At 48.8% G+C, this 20,377-nt stretch overlaps 2 protein-coding genes across 3 annotated transcripts in view; both read right to left on the bottom strand.

The window, feature by feature from the left end:
- The window catches only part of LOC137347399 (protein spinster homolog 1-like), a 40,304-nt gene extending 28,913 nt beyond the window's left edge, over positions 1–11,391 (bottom strand). Inside the window, exons 1-3 of the mRNA XM_068011836.1 lie at positions 11,075–11,391; positions 7,442–7,560; positions 3,651–3,798 (exon numbers count right to left, since the gene is read on the bottom strand). Coding sequence (XP_067867937.1) covers positions 3,651–3,798; positions 7,442–7,560; positions 11,075–11,292 — 485 coding nt within the window. The 5' untranslated portion in view covers positions 11,293–11,391. The remainder of the gene's footprint in view (positions 1–3,650; positions 3,799–7,441; positions 7,561–11,074) is intronic.
- Positions 11,392–14,044: 2,653 nt separating this feature from the next.
- Positions 14,045–20,377, bottom strand: part of wdr5 (WD repeat domain 5) — a 48,840-nt gene continuing 42,507 nt past the window's right edge. For both annotated transcript variants that reach the window (XM_068012017.1, XM_068012018.1), the window contains one exon: positions 14,045–16,092. In XM_068012017.1, coding sequence (XP_067868118.1) covers positions 15,992–16,092 — 101 coding nt within the window. In that variant the 3' untranslated portion in view covers positions 14,045–15,991. The remainder of the gene's footprint in view (positions 16,093–20,377) is intronic.

Genomic DNA, 20,377 nt, shown 5'->3' with positions numbered 1-20,377 from the left:
CAATGACGGAGTCTTTTCTCTCTTGAGGTTTGCGTGTCTTCTGTGGGTCCGGTGGCTTGGGAGAAAATGATAGAGAGAGACAGCCAGGCGAGAGACTTGCTTGTTCCAGCTTCAGTTGCACACTGCCTTCCGAATTCAAACTGTCCTGTGGCTAGTTCAAAAAACCTGGACCAGACAGTTAGTCATGTGACCAGCTGGTTTAACCAGTCCTGGCTCTGTGGATTGTATCATCTTAGCAGGGCCTGGAATGCACTTCTTTACACCTTCAATGTCTGATGATGAAAATCCATTTGGGTTAATTGGAGCAGCGAATAGTCCTTTGTGTCCACAAGCAGCATCTCTTAGTATGCAAATGTCCTTCCAGCCCAGTGTCTGGTGATCTTCAAACAAATCATTTCTTCACTCCAGCAACAGTTTAAAATCAATGTTTATTAGACAAAATTAATATGCCTCATTCTTGGCATGTGGGGGTCCGCATGACAGTGTGAACATTCCAGCACACAAGTTTTAGGATGTTTTGTCTCTTTTTTTTTGTTTTCATTACCACTGTCTTTCGCACCAGATGCCTGTCGGCTACAGTCGGCCAACCAGATGAGTTGTGACAAGCAACGTTTGGGCTTTTGGAGCAGGCAGTGCTCTCCCGAGAGAAGGCTAATTGGTCACTCAGAGGCTGCCAGATGATGTTGTTCTCTCGGGGTAACAGGTAAGTGACCAGATAACTGAGTGTCTGACATGCAGGACTGAAGCCGGGACAGTCAGTGTCATCTTGGACCTGCCAATTCCTCCTCTCCCATCACTGCAGGAATTTTCTTCCCACCTGCTCTGTCTGTTTAAAATGGGAATCAGCTCGCGGAGACTAATGGAGGTGGGTGGGGGGGGGGGGGGGGGGGGGGGGTGGGGTGACAGTCACTCAGTGACTCAGTCTGTTCCCAGCAGCAGCCACAGACGTCCCATCTCCTCAACCCCCCGCCTCAGCACTGAACCCCCTCAATAAACCCCCTGCCTCAGCACTGAACCCCCTCAATAAACCCCCTGCCTCAGCACTGAACCCCCTCAATAAACCCCCTGCCTCAGCACTGAACCCCCTCAATAAACCCCCTGCCTCAGCACTGAACCCCCTCAATAAACCCCCTGCCTCAGCACTGAACCCCCTCAATAAACCCCCTGCCTCAGCACTGAACCCCCTCAATAAACCGCCTGCCTCAGCACTGAACCCCCTCCATAAACCCCCCATGCAATTGTCTGAGCACTGAACCCCCATCGCACTCGGTGATAATCCCCCTCAGTAACTAACCCCTGAATAAAAACCTGTGCCCGCAACCACCACCCACTCTCCCACCCCAAGCCCCAGGGTTGGAAAACACGGCCCTGCCTGGCAGTGCTGACCACCCACCCAGGGAGAACCCCCCTACCCCCGCTCTGCTAGTCTACTCCAGACCTAATCCCACAGTCCTGTACCTTCCTCTACTGCAATTGTTGATCCATTTCCCCAGAACACGTAGAACAATCTCAGGCTGCATTCAATGCTCCAACAATCCTCGAAAAAAAGAGATTTCTCCTGAGCTCCCTGCTTTAACTCAACTAACTAGAGGAAATATTCTCCTTATTCACTTTATCAAACAGGTTATTAAATCTCCTCGGTCTCTCCTGCAGCAAAAACAGTCTGAGGATCTTCTCCTGATGTCTTCAGTCTCACCGCCCAGTCCCAGACCCTCTCCCTATCCCTGTTTCCAGGGACACTTTCTGCCCTGGGCAGTATCTGGAGTGACAGCTGCAGGGTCCGGATCTGAGTCTGGAACCCCTCGACTTCCCCCGAGTCACTCCCGTTCCTCTCGGCTGCCATTGCTCAGTTCCACTATCTAACCCTCGCAGACTCTCTTGTAGTGTTTGGAGTCTCCCTTCATTCCTGGTACCATTCGAATAAATTCCCTCGGCACCTTTGTCAAGAACCTTGGGTCAGAACTGAATCCAATGCTGTTTCCACACACCTTCTACCCACCATGTCCCGGGATACAGGGATCCGGGGAGAATCCAGGATGAGTTCACCCCCTCCCTTACTCGGGGTTGCATAGTGCTCCACCCACTGCCCCAGCAGAGGCTAATCAACCCAGTACAGACTGCACCCATTTCCCAGATCTCCCCCCACTCCCCTCCGTCCACTCCCCTCCATCCACTGCCCTCCACCCACTCCCCTCCGTCCACTCCCCTCCGCCCACTCCACTCCACCCACTCCCCTCCACCCACTCCCTTCCCCCCAACCCCCCTCCACCCAACTCCCCTCCTCAATCCCCTTCACCCAACTCCCTTCCACCCACTCCCCTCCCCTACTCCCCTCCAATTAACTCCCCTCCCCCACTCCCCTCCAACCAACTCCCCTCCGCCCACTCCCCCCACCCAACTCCCCTCCACCCACTCCCCTCCACCCAACTCCCCTCCGCCCACTCCCCCCACCCAACTCCCCTCCACCCTACTGCCCCCACCCCACTCCCCTCCACCCACTCTACTCTGCCAACTCCCTTCCGCCCACTCCCCTCCGCCCACTCCTCTCCCCCCACTCCTCCCCCCCACTCCCCTCCACCCACTCCCCTCCACCCACTCCCCTCCACCCAACTCTCCTCCACCCAACTCCCCTCCCCACACCCCTCCACCCACTCCCCTCCACCCATCTCCACTCCCCCCACTCCCCTCCACCCAACTCCCCTCCCCCACTCCCTTCCACCCAACTCCCCTCCCCCCACTCCCCTACACCCAGCTCCCTCCACCCAACTCCTCTCCCCACACTCCCCTTCCTCCTCTCCCTCCAACCAACTCCCCTCCCCCCACTCCCCTCCCCCCACTCCCCTCCACCCATCTCCCCTCCCCCCACTCCCCTCCACCCAACTCCCCTCCCCCCAACTCCCCTCCCCCACTCCCTTCCACCCACTCCACTCCCCCCACTCCCCTCCCCCCAACTCCCCTCATCCCACTCCCTTCCACCCAACTCCCCTCCACCCACTCCCCTCCACCCACTCCCGCCACCCACACCCCTCCACCCAACTCCCCTCCCTCCACTCCCTCCAACCAACTCCCCCCCACTCCCCTCCACCCACTCCCTTCCACCCACTCCCCTCCCCCCATTCCCCTCCCCCCACTCCCCTCCCCCCACTCCCCTCCACCCTCTCCCCTCCACCCACTCCCCTCCACCCCACTCCCCTCCACCCACTCCCCTCCACCCCACTCCCTTCCACTCACTCCCCTCCACCCAACCCCCCTCCACTCCCCTCCACCCAACTCCCCTCCACCCTCCACCCGACTCCCTTCCACCCTCCACCCAACTCCCCTCCTAATTCCCTGCTCCAGCCCCTGATTTTCTATTGTCTGACACAAAATACAAGCAGTGAACATGGTTAAATTCCAGTCGCTGCTTCTACAGGTAGTACAGGAGAGGCTCCGATATGGGCCCCGCTCTCCAGACCCTGCTTTAGCCTCTGGGGACACGGAGCAGAGTCACTGCCTACACCTCATTTCAAACACCAATTGGAAAGTAGTGAGGATTGTGCTGAGGAGAAAAGTTTGTTGATCATTATCTGGGCCCAGGAAGCACAATAACTGGGCCAGGGGCTGGCAAACAGTTGGTGACAGTAAGACAACATGGAGGGTGCAGACATCACCTGATCCCTTGCCCAAAGCGCAGTAGTACCAGGTGCCAGTAACGTTTGGCAAATCCCATCAGCAACGTCATGAGGCTCCAGAGAAAGAGGCTGACAGACAGGAAATTCTTCCGATTCACCCGATCAGCCACAAATCCAAAGAAAATTCCTGAGGCAGAAACACAGAAAGCTGCCGTTAATGCAGCGCACCAGGATCTGAGGGAAAGACTGGGACAATCAAAGAACCTGTGACTACAGCACAGAGGTTAAATCAAACTGTGTGGCAGCAGGTGATACAGAGCAGTGAGCAGAGCCCAGGTTCAAATCCTGCTCCATGCTAACTCAGCCAAATTAGCAATAGGCTCAAACATAGAAAATAGGAGCAGGAGTAGGACATTCGGCCCTTCAAGCCTGCTCCACCATTCATTCTGATCATGGCTGATCATCCAACTCAGTAACCTGTTACCGTTTTTGCCCCATACCCTTTGATCCCTTTAGACCCAAGAGCTATATCGAACTCCTTCTTGAAAACATACAATGTTTTGGCCTCAACTGCTTTCTGTGGTAGTGAATTCCACAGGGTCACCACTCTCTGGGTGAACAAATTTCTCCTCATCTCAGTCCTGAAAGGTTTACCCCATATCCTGAGACGACGACCCCTGGTTCTGGACTCCCCCACCATCGGGAACATCCTTCCTGCATCTACCCTGTCAAGTCCTGTTAGAATTTTATAGGTTTCTATGAGATCCCCCCTCACTCTTCTGAACTCCAGCAAATATAATCCAAACCGACTCAGTCTCTCCTCATACGTCAGTCCCACCATCTCAGGAATCAGTCTGGTAAACCTTCACTGCATTCCCTCTGTAGCAAGAACATCCTTCCTCAGATAAGGAGACCAAAACTGCACACAGTATTCCAGGTGTGGCCTCATCAAGGCCCTGTATAATTGCAGCAAGACATCCCTGCTCCTGTACTCGAATCCTCTCGCTATGAAGGCCAACATACCATTTGCCTTTTTTACCACCTGTTGCACCAGCATGCTTACCTTCAGCGACTGGTGTACGAGAGCACCCAGGTCTCGCTGCATATTCCCCTCTGATCTCAGCCTGAAGGATCAAGAGGAGTAATTCAGGGAGGGTTCCTGCTCACTGATGACTAACAAGAAACCCTATCTTGGGTGAGGTTAGGACTTCCTGGTTCAGAGAATGGTACAACTCAGACCGAGGCCATTCGGCCCATCAAGCCTGTGCTGACTCTTTGAAAAAGCTATCCAATTAGTCCCCACTCTTCCTGCTCTTTCCCCACAGCCCTGCAATGTTTTCCTTTTCAAGTATTTATCCAGTTCCCTTTCAAAAGTTATTATTGAATCTGCTTCCACCGCCCTTTCAGGCAGCGCGTTCCAGATCACAACAACTCACTGTGTAAAAAACATTCTCCTCATCTCCCCCTCTGGTTCTTTTGCTAATTACCTTCAATCTGTGTCCCTCTGGTTACTGACCCTCCTGCCACTGGAAACAGTTTCTCCTTATTTATTCGATCAAAACCCTTCATGATTTTGAACACCTCTATTAAATCTCCCCTTAACCTTCTCTGCTCTAAGGAGAACAATCCCAGTTTCTCCAGTCTCTCCCTGTAACAGAAATCCCTCATCCCTGGGATCATTCTAGTAAATCTCCTCTGCATCGTCTCCGAGGCCTTGACATCCTTCCTGAAGTGTGGAGCTCAGAAATGGACACAATCCTGCAGCTGGGGCTGAACCCAATTATTTATAAAGGTTTAGTGTAACCTCCTTGCTTTTGTATTCTGTGCCTCTATTAGTAAAGCCCAGGATTCCACATGCGTTTTAAAAGCCTTCTCAACTTGTCCTGCCACCTTCAAAAATTTGTGTACATAAACGCCCAGCTGTCTGTTCCTGCACCCTCTTTAAAATTGTACCATTTAGTTTAGATTGAATTTAAAAGAAATCAATGGAGCTGGCAGGAAAGTGGAGTCGAGGTTACAGTCAGATCAGCCATGACCTTATTGAATGGCGGAGCAGACTCGAGGGGCTGAATGGCCTACTCCTGTTCCAAATTTGTATGCTCTAAATTCTTAATCCCTCACAGTGGGAATCCCCCTCAGTGAGATCCTACTTTATTTGTACTTCATGCAATGATGCTACATTTCAAATATTTTAAAAATTAGAAAACGCTTAAAGTAACAAAAGAATGTCACTGCCAAGTCCAAATCTGTCCTCAGTGTGTGGCGGACACTCACACTCACACGCTCACACACACTCACACGCTCACACACACTCACATGCTCACACACACTCACACTCACACGCTCACACACACCCACACGCTCACACACACTCACACTCACACGCTCACACACACTCACACGCTCACACACACTCACACTCACACGCTCACACACATACACTCACACACATACTTACACTCACACTCATTCACACTCACACACATACACACATATTCACACTTACATTCACACACACACTGACACACTCACACACACACTGACACACACACATACACACACTCACTCACACACACTCACACTCATTCACACTCACACACACACTCACACACAGACTTCCCACTCCCTAACCTGGTGTACTGAGCACCTGTAACACCTTACCTACTGCCCTGGGAACTCCTGACTCGATGTGACTCAGTACAACACCAGGTGGTGTATCTATATGTTGAGCCAGAAGGTGAGCAAATGCTTACAGGATTAAGGCAGACACAGAAGAACAGCATCTGTTCCAAACATCATTTGTAATTTCAGTATAGTGTTTCAGTGTAATGTGGGCTTTTCTATGTCTAAAGAGTAAGTTTCAAAATTTGCCGATGATACCAAACTTGGAGGTGTGGCAGACAGTGAGGACGATACAAATCGACTGGAACAGACATAGACAGGCTCTCAGAATGGGCAGAGAGGTGGCAGATGGAATTTAATACTGACAAGTGTGAGGTGATGCATTTTGGCAGAAGGAACAGGGAGAGACAATATAGACTTAATGGCACAGTTCTAAAGAGTGTGCAGGAACAGAGGGACCTGGGGGTGAATGTGCATCGATCTTTGAAGGTGGCAGGACATATTGAGAGAGTGGTTAGTAAAGCATATGGGATCTTGGGCTTCATAAATAGAGGTATTGAGTACAAAAGCAGGGAAGTTATGCTGAACCTTTATAAAGCTCTGGTTAGGCCCCAACTGGAGTAATGTGTTCAGTTCTGGTCACCACACTTTAGGAAGGATGTGAGGGTCCTTGAGAGGGTGCAGAGGAGATTTACCAGAATGGTTCCAGGGATGAGGGATTTTAGTTACAAGGTTAGTTTGGAGAAGCTGGGATTGTTCTCCTTGGAGCAAAGGAGATTGAGGGGAGATTTGATCGAGGTGTACAAGATTATGACAGGTTTAGACAAGGTAGATAAAGAAAAGCTGCTCCCATTAGCTGATTGTACAAGGACCAGGGGACACAGATTGAAGGTTTTGGGCAAGAGATGTGGGGAATGTGAGGAAGCACTATTTTACACAGTGAGAGGTAATGACCTGGAACTCACTGTCTATGAGGGTGGTGGAAGCAGAAACAATGAATGATTTCAACAGGAAATAGGATGGGCACTTGAGGGAAATAAACTTGCAGGACTACAGGGATAGAGCAGGAGAATGGGACTGACTGGATTGGTCTACAGAAAGATGGCATGGATTAGATGGGCTGAATGTCCTCCTTCTGTGCCATAATGAAGCTATGACTCCTGATGTGCTGGGCAGATTAGACAACATTATTTGATGGAAACACTGACCTGTGAAGGTGAAAATGAGGATGAAGACAGGACCAGCCATCACCTGATATTCCCATCCAGCTCCATCATAGTTCCACTGACAATATCGCGTCTTGTTCTCATTCAGGAGAGCCAGGCAGCTGGGAATCAATGCAGGCTTTGATTATCTCAGAATTCACTGGCTCTCTGTTGACTCTGTGTTTCATTTGCTTCAAGTTTAAGTTCCTTCCTCTGCAGCACACTCCCCGCATCGACACAACATTCTGTGACTGTCAGCTGAATTTACAAACATCTCGTTCAAAATCACCCTCAAGTCAGTTCAGCCCCATTCACACTCTTCAATCTTCCGCTACATCTGCCACTATCCTGAGCTCACAATCAGGAAATACCTCTAAAAAAACTTGCTAGTAATATAATGGCTAATAATGGTTTATACTCATATTAAGAAAGTAGCTAAGGCAGATTTGAGTCATTTCAGACATGCACAGGCGACACTGTAATAGACAACAAAGTAATGGCAGATTTATTAAACACTTTGCATCTGATCACAACAAGGAAGACAATAGAAATAACATTAACTGATAGAAGGGAAACAAAAACTAAATCAAAGGGAGGAATGTACTGCATCAATATTAGTAACAAAATGGTAATGAAGAAAATACTGGAACTTAGGATCGATAAATCTCCAGTAGCTGATGGTTTCCACGCCAGAGTATTACAAGAAGCAGGTGAGGGGATTATAGAAGTGTTAGTTATTGGCATGGATAATCTGACACAGGCATTCTTTTCAGCCGTGAACATAGGGAGAATAAGATAGGGGCTCATACTCGCACACTCCCATGTGTTCATACACACGCACACACACATACAGACACACACATGTACATACATACAGACATGCACACGCACACACATTTACATTCCCACTCCCAGACACACACTCTGTCCGCTCTAGAAAGCATTGAGGTGAAGCTTTGGCCTGGCTTTGAAGGAGAATGTAAAAGGATTGTTACAAATTATTTTGTTTAGGTCAAGCAAGATGAGCCACTGATGTGTGGAACTGTGGTGTGTTCATTATTTTGTATTATTACAGAAAAACAAATTGTACTGAACAAACTAAGTGAGTTCAATCATAAATTCATGTCCACTGCATCTTATTGAGTGTTTCTCAGTCAATCTTTGAAAGGACTGAATAAACACATATGCAAAAAAAAATTAATCTCCAGTTCAGATCCCTAGGGATTGGTGAATGTGGGGTCCTGTTGCTACATCCTGGGTTATGTTAATAAGTAGTTACATATGGGGCAGCATGCTGCATCCCTCAATGTAAGGGGCTCAGACGGTTCACAGCAGGTGCCAGCACTGTGCTACCCAAGTAAATGCATATGGCTAGACCCTAAAGTTGTGACACTTTACTGCCCCCTCACATTGCTTGTACACCTTAAATCAGTAACCAATCATAAGCCCAAGTCTAACACTTGATCCATTCTCTTTAACAGGTGAGCTTGCATCACATAAAGATTCTCAGAGACTGCCACCCTCAGGAGTATACCACTATAGTTGTCCACCTGAAGTAACATCTGCTACCTGGGCCGACTCACCTATCTAAATCTGCCTGTAATTTGTATGGAATCACTAACATCCCAAGTACATTACCAGTGTCCTTAAAGAAAGGGATTGGTTAAGGACTGCTTCAATCCAGCACCCCAATGAGGAGCACCCTTTGTAGGGAGCATGCAGGAAATCATGGGTTTGCAGTCTGTGAGATTCCATCATTTATTTATTAATCCATCCTTGTCATTTTAAAAATGTTTTTCAGTTTTTTATGCAGTGAGCTGTGATCTGGAGTGCACTAATTGAAAGGGAATTGGATAAATACCTGAAGGGGGAAAATTTAGAGGGTTTTGGGGAAAGTTCAGGGGAGTGGGGCTAACTGGACAACTCTTCCAAAGAGCCTGCACAGACACGATGGGCCGAATGGCCTCCTTATGAGCTGCAAGATTCTACAATTCTATAATCCACCCTACACATCCCACTCTACTTAATTATATTGTGATTTTTCCATGTGCCCTGTTACCACATTCTTAATTATAGATTCTAGCATTTTCCCAACACTGATGTTAAGCTAACTGGCCTATGGTTCCCTGATTCCTCTCTCCCTCCTTTCTTGATTAGCAAGGTTACATTTGCTGCTTTCCAATCCATGGGGACCACTCCAGAATCTAGGGAATTCTGAAAGATCAAAACCAATGCATCCACTATCTCTGCAACCACCTCTAGGATGTTGGCCATCAGGTCCAAGCAATTTGTCATCTTCTGGTTCCATTAATTTCTCCAATATTTTTTCTTGACAATATTTATTACTTTAGGTCCTTTACTCTCATTAAACCATTGGTTTCCCACAATTTCCAGTATGTATACAAGCCACACTCCAGAGACATAAAACTGCACTGTCAGAGGGTCAGTACTGAGGGAGTGCTGCACTGTCAGGGGGGCAGTACTGAGGGAGTGCTGCACTGTCAGGGGGGCAGTACTGAGGGAGTGCTGCACTGTCGGAGGGTCATTACTGAGGGAGTGCTACACTGTCAGAGGGTCAGTACTGAGGGAGTGCTGCACTGTCAGGGGGGCAGTACTGAGGGAGTGCTGCACTGTCAGGAGGGCAGTAATGAGGGAGTGCTGCACTGTCAGGAGGGCAGTAATGAGGGAGTGCTGCACTGATGGAGGTGCCGCCTATCGATGAGATATTTAACCCAGGCCCTGTCTGTCCTGTCCAGTGGATGTAATATGGTATTGGAAGAAGAGCAGGGGAGTTCTCCCCGGTGTCCTGGGGCCAATATTTATCCCTCGAACAACATCACTAAAAACAGATTATCTGGTCATTATCACATGGTTCTTTGTGGGATCTTGCTGTGCGCAAATTGGCTGCTGTGTTTCCTACATTGTAACAGCGACTTTACAGGGAAACAATTGTTACTTGGCTATAAAGCGCTTTGGGATGTCCCAAAGTTGTGAAATCTGCTATAGTCAATGTTATTTCAGCTTCCAGACACACTGAAAGGAACAGCAGCTGCCACGAAAACTCTCTCAGACTCAAAACCACTTGGGTATTTCCAGTTTCTATTTAAGTTGTTAAATTCTTTCCATTTTCATAAACGCTACTTCTTGCTGAAATAAAGTGCTTTCTGCTTATTCTAGCCTGTTCAGTCAGTTCCAGATTCTTGCTGTGAACTTTGCGATTCTAGTGCAGGTCTCTGGCCCACCCTGACATCTCCTCAGATCCACCTAGCTCCTTCCCTACGACTCACCATCACCACCTCTCACTAACACTGACTCCAGAGCTGCTCAAACCTCATCCACATCTTCTGCTACCTGACCTTTCCCTCCCCAGGTCTCTCCAAACTCCGAATTTCCACAAGTCAGGTGCTGTCAGCAGCATCACTGCCAATTTCCTTCCAACAGTCCCCTGCTTTCCAACTCTGATTTAACGGGTATTCCTGGAGGTTTGACCATGTGACATTTGTTTATATCTCTCTCCTCACCCCGACAGCCCATTTCCCATCTCCCCCCCCACTCCCAATTCCCCAGTCTCCACATCCCCGGGCTTCATGCCCCATTCCCGGGATGCCAGCCCTGGTCTCTCTCTGATTTACTCACCTGTCCTGGGAGCTAGCATTGTGGCATTGTGCTCTGCTCCACTCTGCACTCTCCCTGGGGAGACAACTCTTTTCCCCAAACTGAATGTCCTGGGCTAGGGGCTGGATTACAATGGCCAGGAGGTAGCGGTCCAGTTGATTGAGGAGGTAGGTGAGTAAGAGGCAGCAGAGCACGTGGAGTGGGTAGGCACCAGCCTGACAGATGCTCGGCCACTTCATTGCCCTAAAAACTCAGACACAACTCTCTGCAACTCTCAGCCTCCTTGGCAGAAAACGTTCCACAAAATGACAGCAGCTGCAAATGGTGTCAAACAGTTAATGAAATGCTGAGGTTTCACACAGCCTCACTTCCTTTATCTTACTCCAACTAAATATAGAGACTCCAGAAATAAGCAACAGACACAGAGACACCAACAAAATCAGCCAACTGGGAGAGACGCCCCCCCCCGCCAGAGACAGTCAGCTGGGAGAGACCCCTCCCCAGAAACAGTCAGCTGGGAGAGACACCCCCCCCCACCCCCCCCAAAGAGAGCCAAGTGGGAGAGACCCACATACATCCCTGCCTGAGACAGTCAGCTGGGAGAGACCCCTCCCCAGAGACAGTCAGCTAGGAGATAGCCCTCCATCCCAAGAGAGACAGAGAAAACCCACAACCTGCTCCACCGAGAAGGACAAGGGCAACAGATGCATGGGAACACCACCACCTGCAAGTTCCCCTCCAAGTCACACACCATCCTGACTTGGAACTATATCGCCGTTTCTTCACTGTCACTGGGTCAAAATCCTGGAACTCCCTTCGTAACAGCACTGTGGGTGTACCTACCCCAAATGGACTGCAGCGGTTCAAGAAGGCAGCTCACCACCAGCCTCCCAAGGGCAATTAGGGATGAGCAATAAATGCTGGCTTTGCCAGTGACACTCACGTCTCATGAATGAATAAAAAAAATTGCAGCTGTGGTGCGTTGGTGGTGGTGGAGGGAGTGAATGTTTGTGGATGGGGTGCCAATCAAGCAGGCTGCTTTGTCCTGGATGGTGTGGAGATTCTGGAGTGTTGTTGGCGCTGCACCCATCCAGGCAAGTGGAGAGTATTCCAGCACACTCCTGACTCGTGCCTTGTAGTTGGTGAACAGGCTTTGGGGAGGTGGGATACTCATCACAGAATTCCCAGCTTGTTATCTGCTCCACTACTATGGTGTTTATGTGGTTGGTCCAGTTAAGTTTCTGGTCAGTGGTAACCCCAGGACGTTGATAGTGGGGGATTCAGCGATCATAATGCCATTGAATGTCAAGGGGACATGGTTAGATTCTCTCTTATTGGAGAAGGTCATTGTGTTGTGTTTATGAATTTTATTTGTCATTTATCAGTCCAAGTCTGAATGTTGTCCAGGTCTTGTTGCATCAGGATACGGGCTGCTTCAGTATCTGAGGAGTTGCGAGTGGTGCTGAACATTGTGCAATCACCAGCGAACATCCCCACTTCTGATCTTATGATTGAAGGAAGATCATTGATGAAGCAGCTGAAGATGGTTGGGCCAAGGACACTGCCCTGAGGAACTCCTGCAGTGATGTCCTGGGACTGAGATGATTGACCTCCAACAACTACAACCATCTTCCTTTGTGTTGAGTATGGTTCGAGTCCCTGATCACAATCTAGTCATTCCTTACACGAAGAAGCGAATTATTATTGAGATTACCTTTGATGCCCAGTTGCCCTGATGGCACAGACCGTGCAGGCTGACAAATCAATAATGAATTACCAGATAATGGTCAATGTATGGGACCTGTTCCCCAGTGAGAGTCAATGTGTGTGGGACCCATACCCCAGTGAAGGTCAGTGTGTGTGTGGGACCCGTACCCCAGTGAGAGTCAGTGTGTGTGTGGGACCCGTACCCCAGTGAAGGTCAGTGTGTGTGGGACCCATACCCCAGTGAGAGTCAGTGTGTGTGTGGGACCCGCACCCCAGTGAAGGTCAGTGTGTGTGGGACCCATACCCCAGTGAGAGTCAGTGTGTGTGTGGGACCCGTACCCCAGTGAGAGTCAGTGATGTGTGGGACCCGTACCCCAGTGAGAGTCAGTGATGTGTGGGACCCATACCCCAGTGAAGGTTAGTGTGTGTGTAAGACCCGTACCCCAGTGAGAGTCAGTGTGCGTGGGACCCGTACCCCAGTGAGGGTCAGTGTGTGTGGGACCCGTACCCCAGTGAAGGTCAGTGTGTGTGTGGGACCCATACCCCAGTGAAGGTCAGTGTGTGTGGGACCTGTACCCCAGTGAGAGTCAGTGATGTGTGGGACCCATACCCCAGTGAGAGTCAGTGTGTGTGTGTGGGACCCGTACCCCAGTGAGAGTCAGTGATGTGTGGGACCCATACCCCAGTGAGAGTCAGTGTGTGTGTGTGGGACCCGTACCCCAGTGAGAGTCAGTGATGTGTGGGACCTGTACCCCAGTGAGAGTCAGTGTGTGTGGGACCCGTACCCCAGTGAGAGTCAGTGTGTGTGGGACCCGTACCCCAGTGAAGGTCAGTGTGTGTGTGAGACCCGTACCCCAGTGAGAGTCAGTGTGTGTGGGACCCGTACCCCAGTGAGGGTCAGTGTGTGTGGAACCCGTAATCCAGTGAGAGTCAGTGCGTGTGGGACCCATAGCCCAGTGAGAGTCAGTGTGTGGGACCCGTACCCCAGTGAGAGTCAGTGTGAGTGGAACCCGTACCCCAGTGAGAGTCAGTATGTGTGGGACCCGTACCCCAGTGAGAGTCAGTATGTGTGGGACCCGTACCCCAGTGAGAGTCAGTGTGTGTGGAACCCGTACCCCAGTGATGGTCTCTGTGTGTGGGACCCTTCCCCCAGTGAGAGCCAGCATGTGTAGGATCTATATCTGTTAGTGACAGACTGCACCCACTTGTCCTGTACCCCATTGTTATAGTGACAAACAATAGGTGTGTTTTGATAATAAATTGACATTCGATATTGAGTCTCCATTCTGTAATAGTGTGTATTTAATAGAAATGGATTGCAGTGTGAAATCTGTTTCCAGTCGACATACTACTTCCTCCCCAACAAAAAAAACACACGCGGTTTTTATTATGTTCAAACCTCTTGTATTAACCGAGAAGCGAGGGGGGAAAATACACCTAAACCTCAGACAGCTGAAAGTCTTGACGCCAGAAGAGATCATCACAACTATTAGACTATTCACAGGTAATGGGAAGTTATTTCCTCAGTGTCTATTTATTACACAGTACGGTCAGCAACTCAAACCAACTGAAATGTTAAAAGATACTGGCTCCAAATTCACGAGGCCCTGTACAAATCATGTCCAGGAAAAGCTGTCAGCATTGCAGATCACAGGAAAAAGTTCAGGTAAAACACATTTCAGCACCAATTTCCAGCCAACCCCTCAACCTCCCGACATCTCCTGCATACAAACTCCAATTCAGAGGCTGCAATGTATCTCCCCCCGTGCTCTGGCCAGTTTGCTCAATGAATTGGACGGACCAGAAAATCCCAGGTTCCCCCACTGAAATGAGTTCTTGTCACAGACAAAAGGGTCCTTTCTGTGACCTTGAAAGCTTGAGCCACTTTCCAGGAGTTAAAGCCTCTGCTCAGGAGCAGGAGCGTTGGCCAATTCTGATCTCCCTTCCTCAGCTCAGCGGCACTAAGACCAATCGTAGCCATGACTCACCTCGATCAGCCACCAGAGCAGGGAGTGAACTGGGCCCTGCTGCATTACTCCATCCCGCACAAAGAGCTGTTCCTCCCCAACCAACCAGCCGTGGACTTGGAATGCTAAATGTAGCCCATCACTGAATTAAAAATGTAAATACCTCCCAGTGTAGTCCCAGGACGGTGGTGTTGCTAACTCAAGGTTGTGCTATGGAAATCAGATCACAGTTATTCCCATACAGTATGAAACTGGGAATGGGAGCAGAATGGCCAGTACCACGGGCCTGACACCTGGTGACAGTACACCATGCTCCATGGAAGCAATCACAATAGGAGCTCAAGGTTACAAGGATTAATCATCAGCTGTAACAGTGATAGACCTGGTGACCTCAGAGATGCTCCCATTGGTGATTTAGGTCCACACATAACATGGCAGCTCCTCTCCCCCGGGCAATATGCACTGACAGCTGGCTGTCTAACGGTACCATCTAAAGGGGGTGGGGACAAACCTAACAGGCCCTCTGGGCACAAGCTTCTGCACAGCCCACCCCCAAGATGGCAGGGAGTGCTGGAAGCAGTGCTGCGAAGGCTGAAAACTGCTGGGAGAGATCGGTACACAAGCAGCATTGAGGGTACGTTTACCAGGCTGAATCTTCCCACATGGCAGTCGATCTTAGACTGGGCAGGGGTTTGGCAAACCAGAACCCCATGGCAGGACTGTCCAAGGTCACAGGAGTCAGTGGCAGTGACCAGTCAGTACAGTTGGTCAGTTACCTGGGGCCGTGGCTGGAGCTGCACTGGGGGGAGACGGGATCTCGAGACAAGGAGACACAAAAAAAAATTTAAAAGACAAAGATAGTTGCCTGGCTAATTTAAACTCTCGGCCAACCAGCAACAAATTTACAAAAACATTTTACCAACAACTAAACCTGCTTTTAAAAAAATGAGTTTTCACAAGAATCCAGATGGGTAAAAACCACAAATGATTTGGTCACTAAAAAAACTTTAGTCAGGTGTGTGTGTGTGTGCAGGCGTGTCTGCACTGCTTGAGTGAATTTTTTTAAGCGTACAATAATTTGCTAAGTGTTATGAATCCGCAGTAAAAAACGGGATTTGTTCCGATGCTCCCACTGGGTCTGTAATCCCATGTCACCGGTCCAGGCAGGGTCTGCACAATCTCAGACATCAGGAGTTCGAGGGGCCTGTCCCCACGTTAGGCAGGCAGGAACAGGGTGCACTTCTCAAAGTGGAGATGATGCTCTCTAACAGTCACTCCTCCACAGTTTGATTGTCTTGTCATTCTCCAGTGCTGCTGATGCGATGATGTTTTCTGTTGGGTGACAGGCTGTGGAGATCACAACGTCTGCAATGGAAATGGAATAATGAGTCGATGAGTACAGAGAGAAAACCTCTCCAATACATGTCACAACCCTGTGCAGTGAGCTTAGACAGACTAATGGGCAGAGATCAGGATCACACAATTGCTGCTGGATGTCTGCTGCAGTCAGGGGCTGTGGTTGCATGACATCAACATGGGGCCTAGCTGTACAGTTAGAGCTAGGCCATTCAGGGGTGATGCCAGGAAGCACTTATTCACACAAGGGGGCTAAATGGCCTCCTCCTGTTCAGATTGCTTCCCAGAAGCAAACAGCCCAGCCCAAGGGAAATAAGCAAAATTGTAACAAGCTCTAATTAAAACCATACATACGCAATTGAGGGAAATAACACAGCTTAGTCTGCATGGGATCCAGTGAACAGGAGAGAATGTACAAGAGCCAGAAACCTGCACAACACCATTAATGCAACTTGCATTTATATCACACCTGATATCATCCTCTGGGTATCCAGAAGCACTTCACAATGAAGTGCTGTTACAGTGTGAAGTATTCTGTAGGGAAGTTCAGCAGCAAAGCTTTCAACCAAAGCACATACTTTGGAAACTCTCCTTAAATTCCACTTCCTCATTACATCTCCCACACTTTGTAAACCTCCATCACAGCATCCGCTTCACCCATACTCACCACCCCCATCCCCCCACTTCCTTCAATCACCTCCCGAACTCTGTGGCAGGATGTGAATAGTGATATTCCCCCAAGGATCTGTACTGGGACCTCAGGTTTTGATCATTTTTCTCAATGACTTGGATGAAGGAATAGTGAGTTGCATATACAAGACTGCTGGTGACACCAAGTTAGTTTAGTTTTTAGTTTAGAGATACAGCACTGAAACAGGCCCTTCGGCCCACCGAGTCTGTGCCGACCATCAACCACCCATTTCTACTAATCCTACACTAATCCCATATTCCTACCACATCCCCACCTGACCCTATATTTCCCTACCACCTACCTATACTAGGGACAATTTATAATGGCCAATTTACCTACCAACCTGCAAGTCTTTTGGCTTGTGGGAGGAAACCGGAGCACCCGGAGAAAACCCACGCAGACACAGGGAGAACTTGCAAACTCCACACAGGCAGTACCCAGAATTGAACCCGGGTCACTGGAGCTGTGAGGCTGCGGTGCTAACCACTGCGCCACTGTGCCGCCCTGGCAGCATGATAAACACTGCACAGGCGAGCAGAACGTTGTAAAGAATTCTGATGAGAGATCACAGAGCTGAAACACGAACTCTGTTTCTCTCTCCACAGATGCGGTCAGACCTGTTGATTGTTTCCAGCATCCACAGTATTTTGCTTATGTGAAGTTGTAAAGTGACATTGATCGATTCAGTGAGTGTGTAGAACTATGACAGCTGGAGTTCAATGTGGGGAAGTGTGAGGTCACCCACTTTGCACCCAAGAAAGATCAGTCAGAGAACTTCCCAATGGGGAGAAGCTGAGAGATTTAGGGGGCCAAGTAAAGAAATCAATAAAAACTATTAAAAAGTCAAATGGAATGTTAGCCTTCACCTCCAGAGGACTGGACAATATGTTACAGCTGTATGGAGTTCTGGTCAGACCCCCTTCTGCAAACTGCATTCAGTCCTGGGCACCTCAGGATGGATATATTGTCCTTGGAGGGGGTGCAACACTGATTCACCAGAATGATACAGATAAAAAGGGTTAAATTATGAGAACAGGTTACGCAGACTAGGCTTGTATTCCCCCGAGTGTGGAAGGTTAAGCGGTAATCTAATTGAAGTGTTTAAAATGATTTGTAGGGTAGACAGAGAGACACTTACTCTGGCGGGGCAGTCCAGAACAAGGGAGCATAACCTTAAAATTAGAGCCAGGTAATTTCTATTGTTAATGAGATGTGAGCGTCACTGGCCGGGCCAGCATTTATTGCCCATCCCTAATTGCCCTTGAGAAGGTGGTGGTGAGCTGCCTTCTTGAACCTATGCAATCCATGTGGGGTAGGTACACCCACAGTGCTGTTAGGAAGGGAGTTCCAGGATTTTGACCCAGCAATGATAAAGGAACGGCGATATAGTTCCAAGTCAGGATGGTGTGTGACTTGGAGGGGAACTGGCAAGTGGTGGTGTTCCCATGTGTCTGCTTTCTTTGTTCTTCCAGGTGGCAGAGGTCATGGGTTTGGAAGGAGCCTTGACGAATTGCTGCAATGCATTTTGTAGATGGTACACACTGCTGCCACTGTGTATCAATGGTGGAGGGAGTGAATGTTTAATATGTGGTGCCAAACAAGCGGGCTGCTTTGTCTTGGATGGTGTCGAGCTTCTTGAGTGTTGTTGGAGCTGCACTCATTCAGGCAAGTGCACAGCACTCCATTACATGTCTGACTTGTGCCTTGTAGATGGTGGACAGGCTTTGGGGAGTCAGGTGGTGAGTTAATCGCCATAGAATTCCTAGCCTCTGACCTGCTCTTGTAGCCACAGTATTTATACGGCTACTCCAGTTCAGTTTCTGGTCAATGGTAACCTCTAGGATGTTGATAGTGGGGGATTCAGTGATGGTAATGCCATTGAACGTCAAGGGGAGATGGTTAGATTCTCTCTTGTTGGAGATGGTCATTGCCTGGCACTTGTGTGGCGCAAATGTTTATTGCCACTTTTCAGCCCAAGCTGGATATTGTCCAGGTCTTGCTGCATTTCTACACGGACTGCTTCAGTATCTGAGGAGTCGTGAATGATGGTGAACATTGTGCAATCATCAGCGAACATCCCACTTCTGACCTTATGATTGAAAGAAGGCCATTGATGAAGCAGTTGAAGATGGTTGGGCCTAGGACACTACCCTGAGGAACTCCTGCAGTGATGTCCTGGGACTGAGATGATTGACCTCCAACAACCACAACCATCTTCCTTTGTGCTCAGTGCAACTCCAACCAGTGGAGTCAGGATGTCAGGAAGCACTTCACACAAAGGGTCATAGAAATCTGGAACAGTCTCCCCCAAAAAGCTGATGGGGCTGGGGGTGAATTGAAAATGTCAAAACTGATAGATTTTTGTAGGATAAGGGTAATAAAGGTTATGGAACCAAGATAGGTAAACGGAATTAAGGTACAGCTCGGCTATGATCTAACTGAATTGGGGAACAGTCTGAGGGCTTACTCCTGTTTCTGTAGTCCTCTGTTTGTAGAACTTTGAGGGTTTTATGTTTTATTTGGTGCAGTTGGGTAACACTCACCTGAGTCAGAAAGTCAAAGGTTCAAGCTTCACTTCACACTTCAAGTACTTTAGTGAATGTGAGGAGTGTTCGTGCTGTTTTTGAGGGAGTAAATAGGAGGATTGTTGAGGGTAGCGTGTTTGATGTAGTCTACATGGATTTAGCAAGGCTTTTGACAAGGTCTCACATGGCAGACTGGTCAGTAAATTAAAAGCTCAGGGAATTAAGGGGAAAGTGACAAACTGGGAGGGTGGAGTTCCGGACCGGTAAGTATAAAATACTTACCTCGGGGATTCGCGGCCTCCATCCAGGGAGACGACTCGGAGGGCGGAGTTCCGGTCCGGTGAGTATAAAAACCTTACCTCGGGGATTCGCGGTGTCCATCCAGGGAGACGACTCGGAGGGCGGAGTTCCGGACCGGTGAGTATAAAAACCTTACCTCGGGGATTCGGGGCCTCCATCCAGGGAGAAGACTCGGAGGGCGGAGTTACCGACCGGTAAGTATAAAAAACTTACCTCTGGTAAAAAAAAAACTGAAGAAGTGATGTCACAGGAAAGCTGTGACCTGATTGGCTGGGAGGGAATTTGTACTGAATTTGAAAATAAAACATTGATAAAAATTGATTAAAACCCTAATTAACTAATTAATAGGTAGAGTAACTAAACCAGAAGGAGATTACTGTATTTAGTATTTAATATTTATAGTAGGAATCTAGCACTAGGGACCATATAGTTAATTATAACAATTTAGTAAGGATTTAATAAGTATTTATTTATTTTAAATTAATTTATTAATTAGTGCTAGAAATGTCAGTTAGAGGGGTGAAGTGCTTCACCTGTGAGATGTGGGAAGTCCGTGACACTTCCAGCATTCCGGACAACTACATCTGCAGGAAGTGTACCCAGTTGCAGCTCCTCACAGACCGCATGGATCGGTTGGAGCGGCAACTGGATGCACTTAGGAGCATGCAGGTGGCAGAAAGCATCATAGACAGGAGTTTTAGAGAAGTGGTTACACCCAAGGTGCAGGCAGATAGATGGGTGACCGCTAGAAGGGGTAGGCAGTCAGTGCAGGAATCCC

This window comes from Heterodontus francisci, chromosome 32 (assembly GCF_036365525.1).
Source record: "Heterodontus francisci isolate sHetFra1 chromosome 32, sHetFra1.hap1, whole genome shotgun sequence".
NCBI lineage: Eukaryota > Metazoa > Chordata > Chondrichthyes > Heterodontiformes > Heterodontidae > Heterodontus > Heterodontus francisci.
This window is presented reverse-complemented; position numbering and strand designations above follow the sequence as displayed.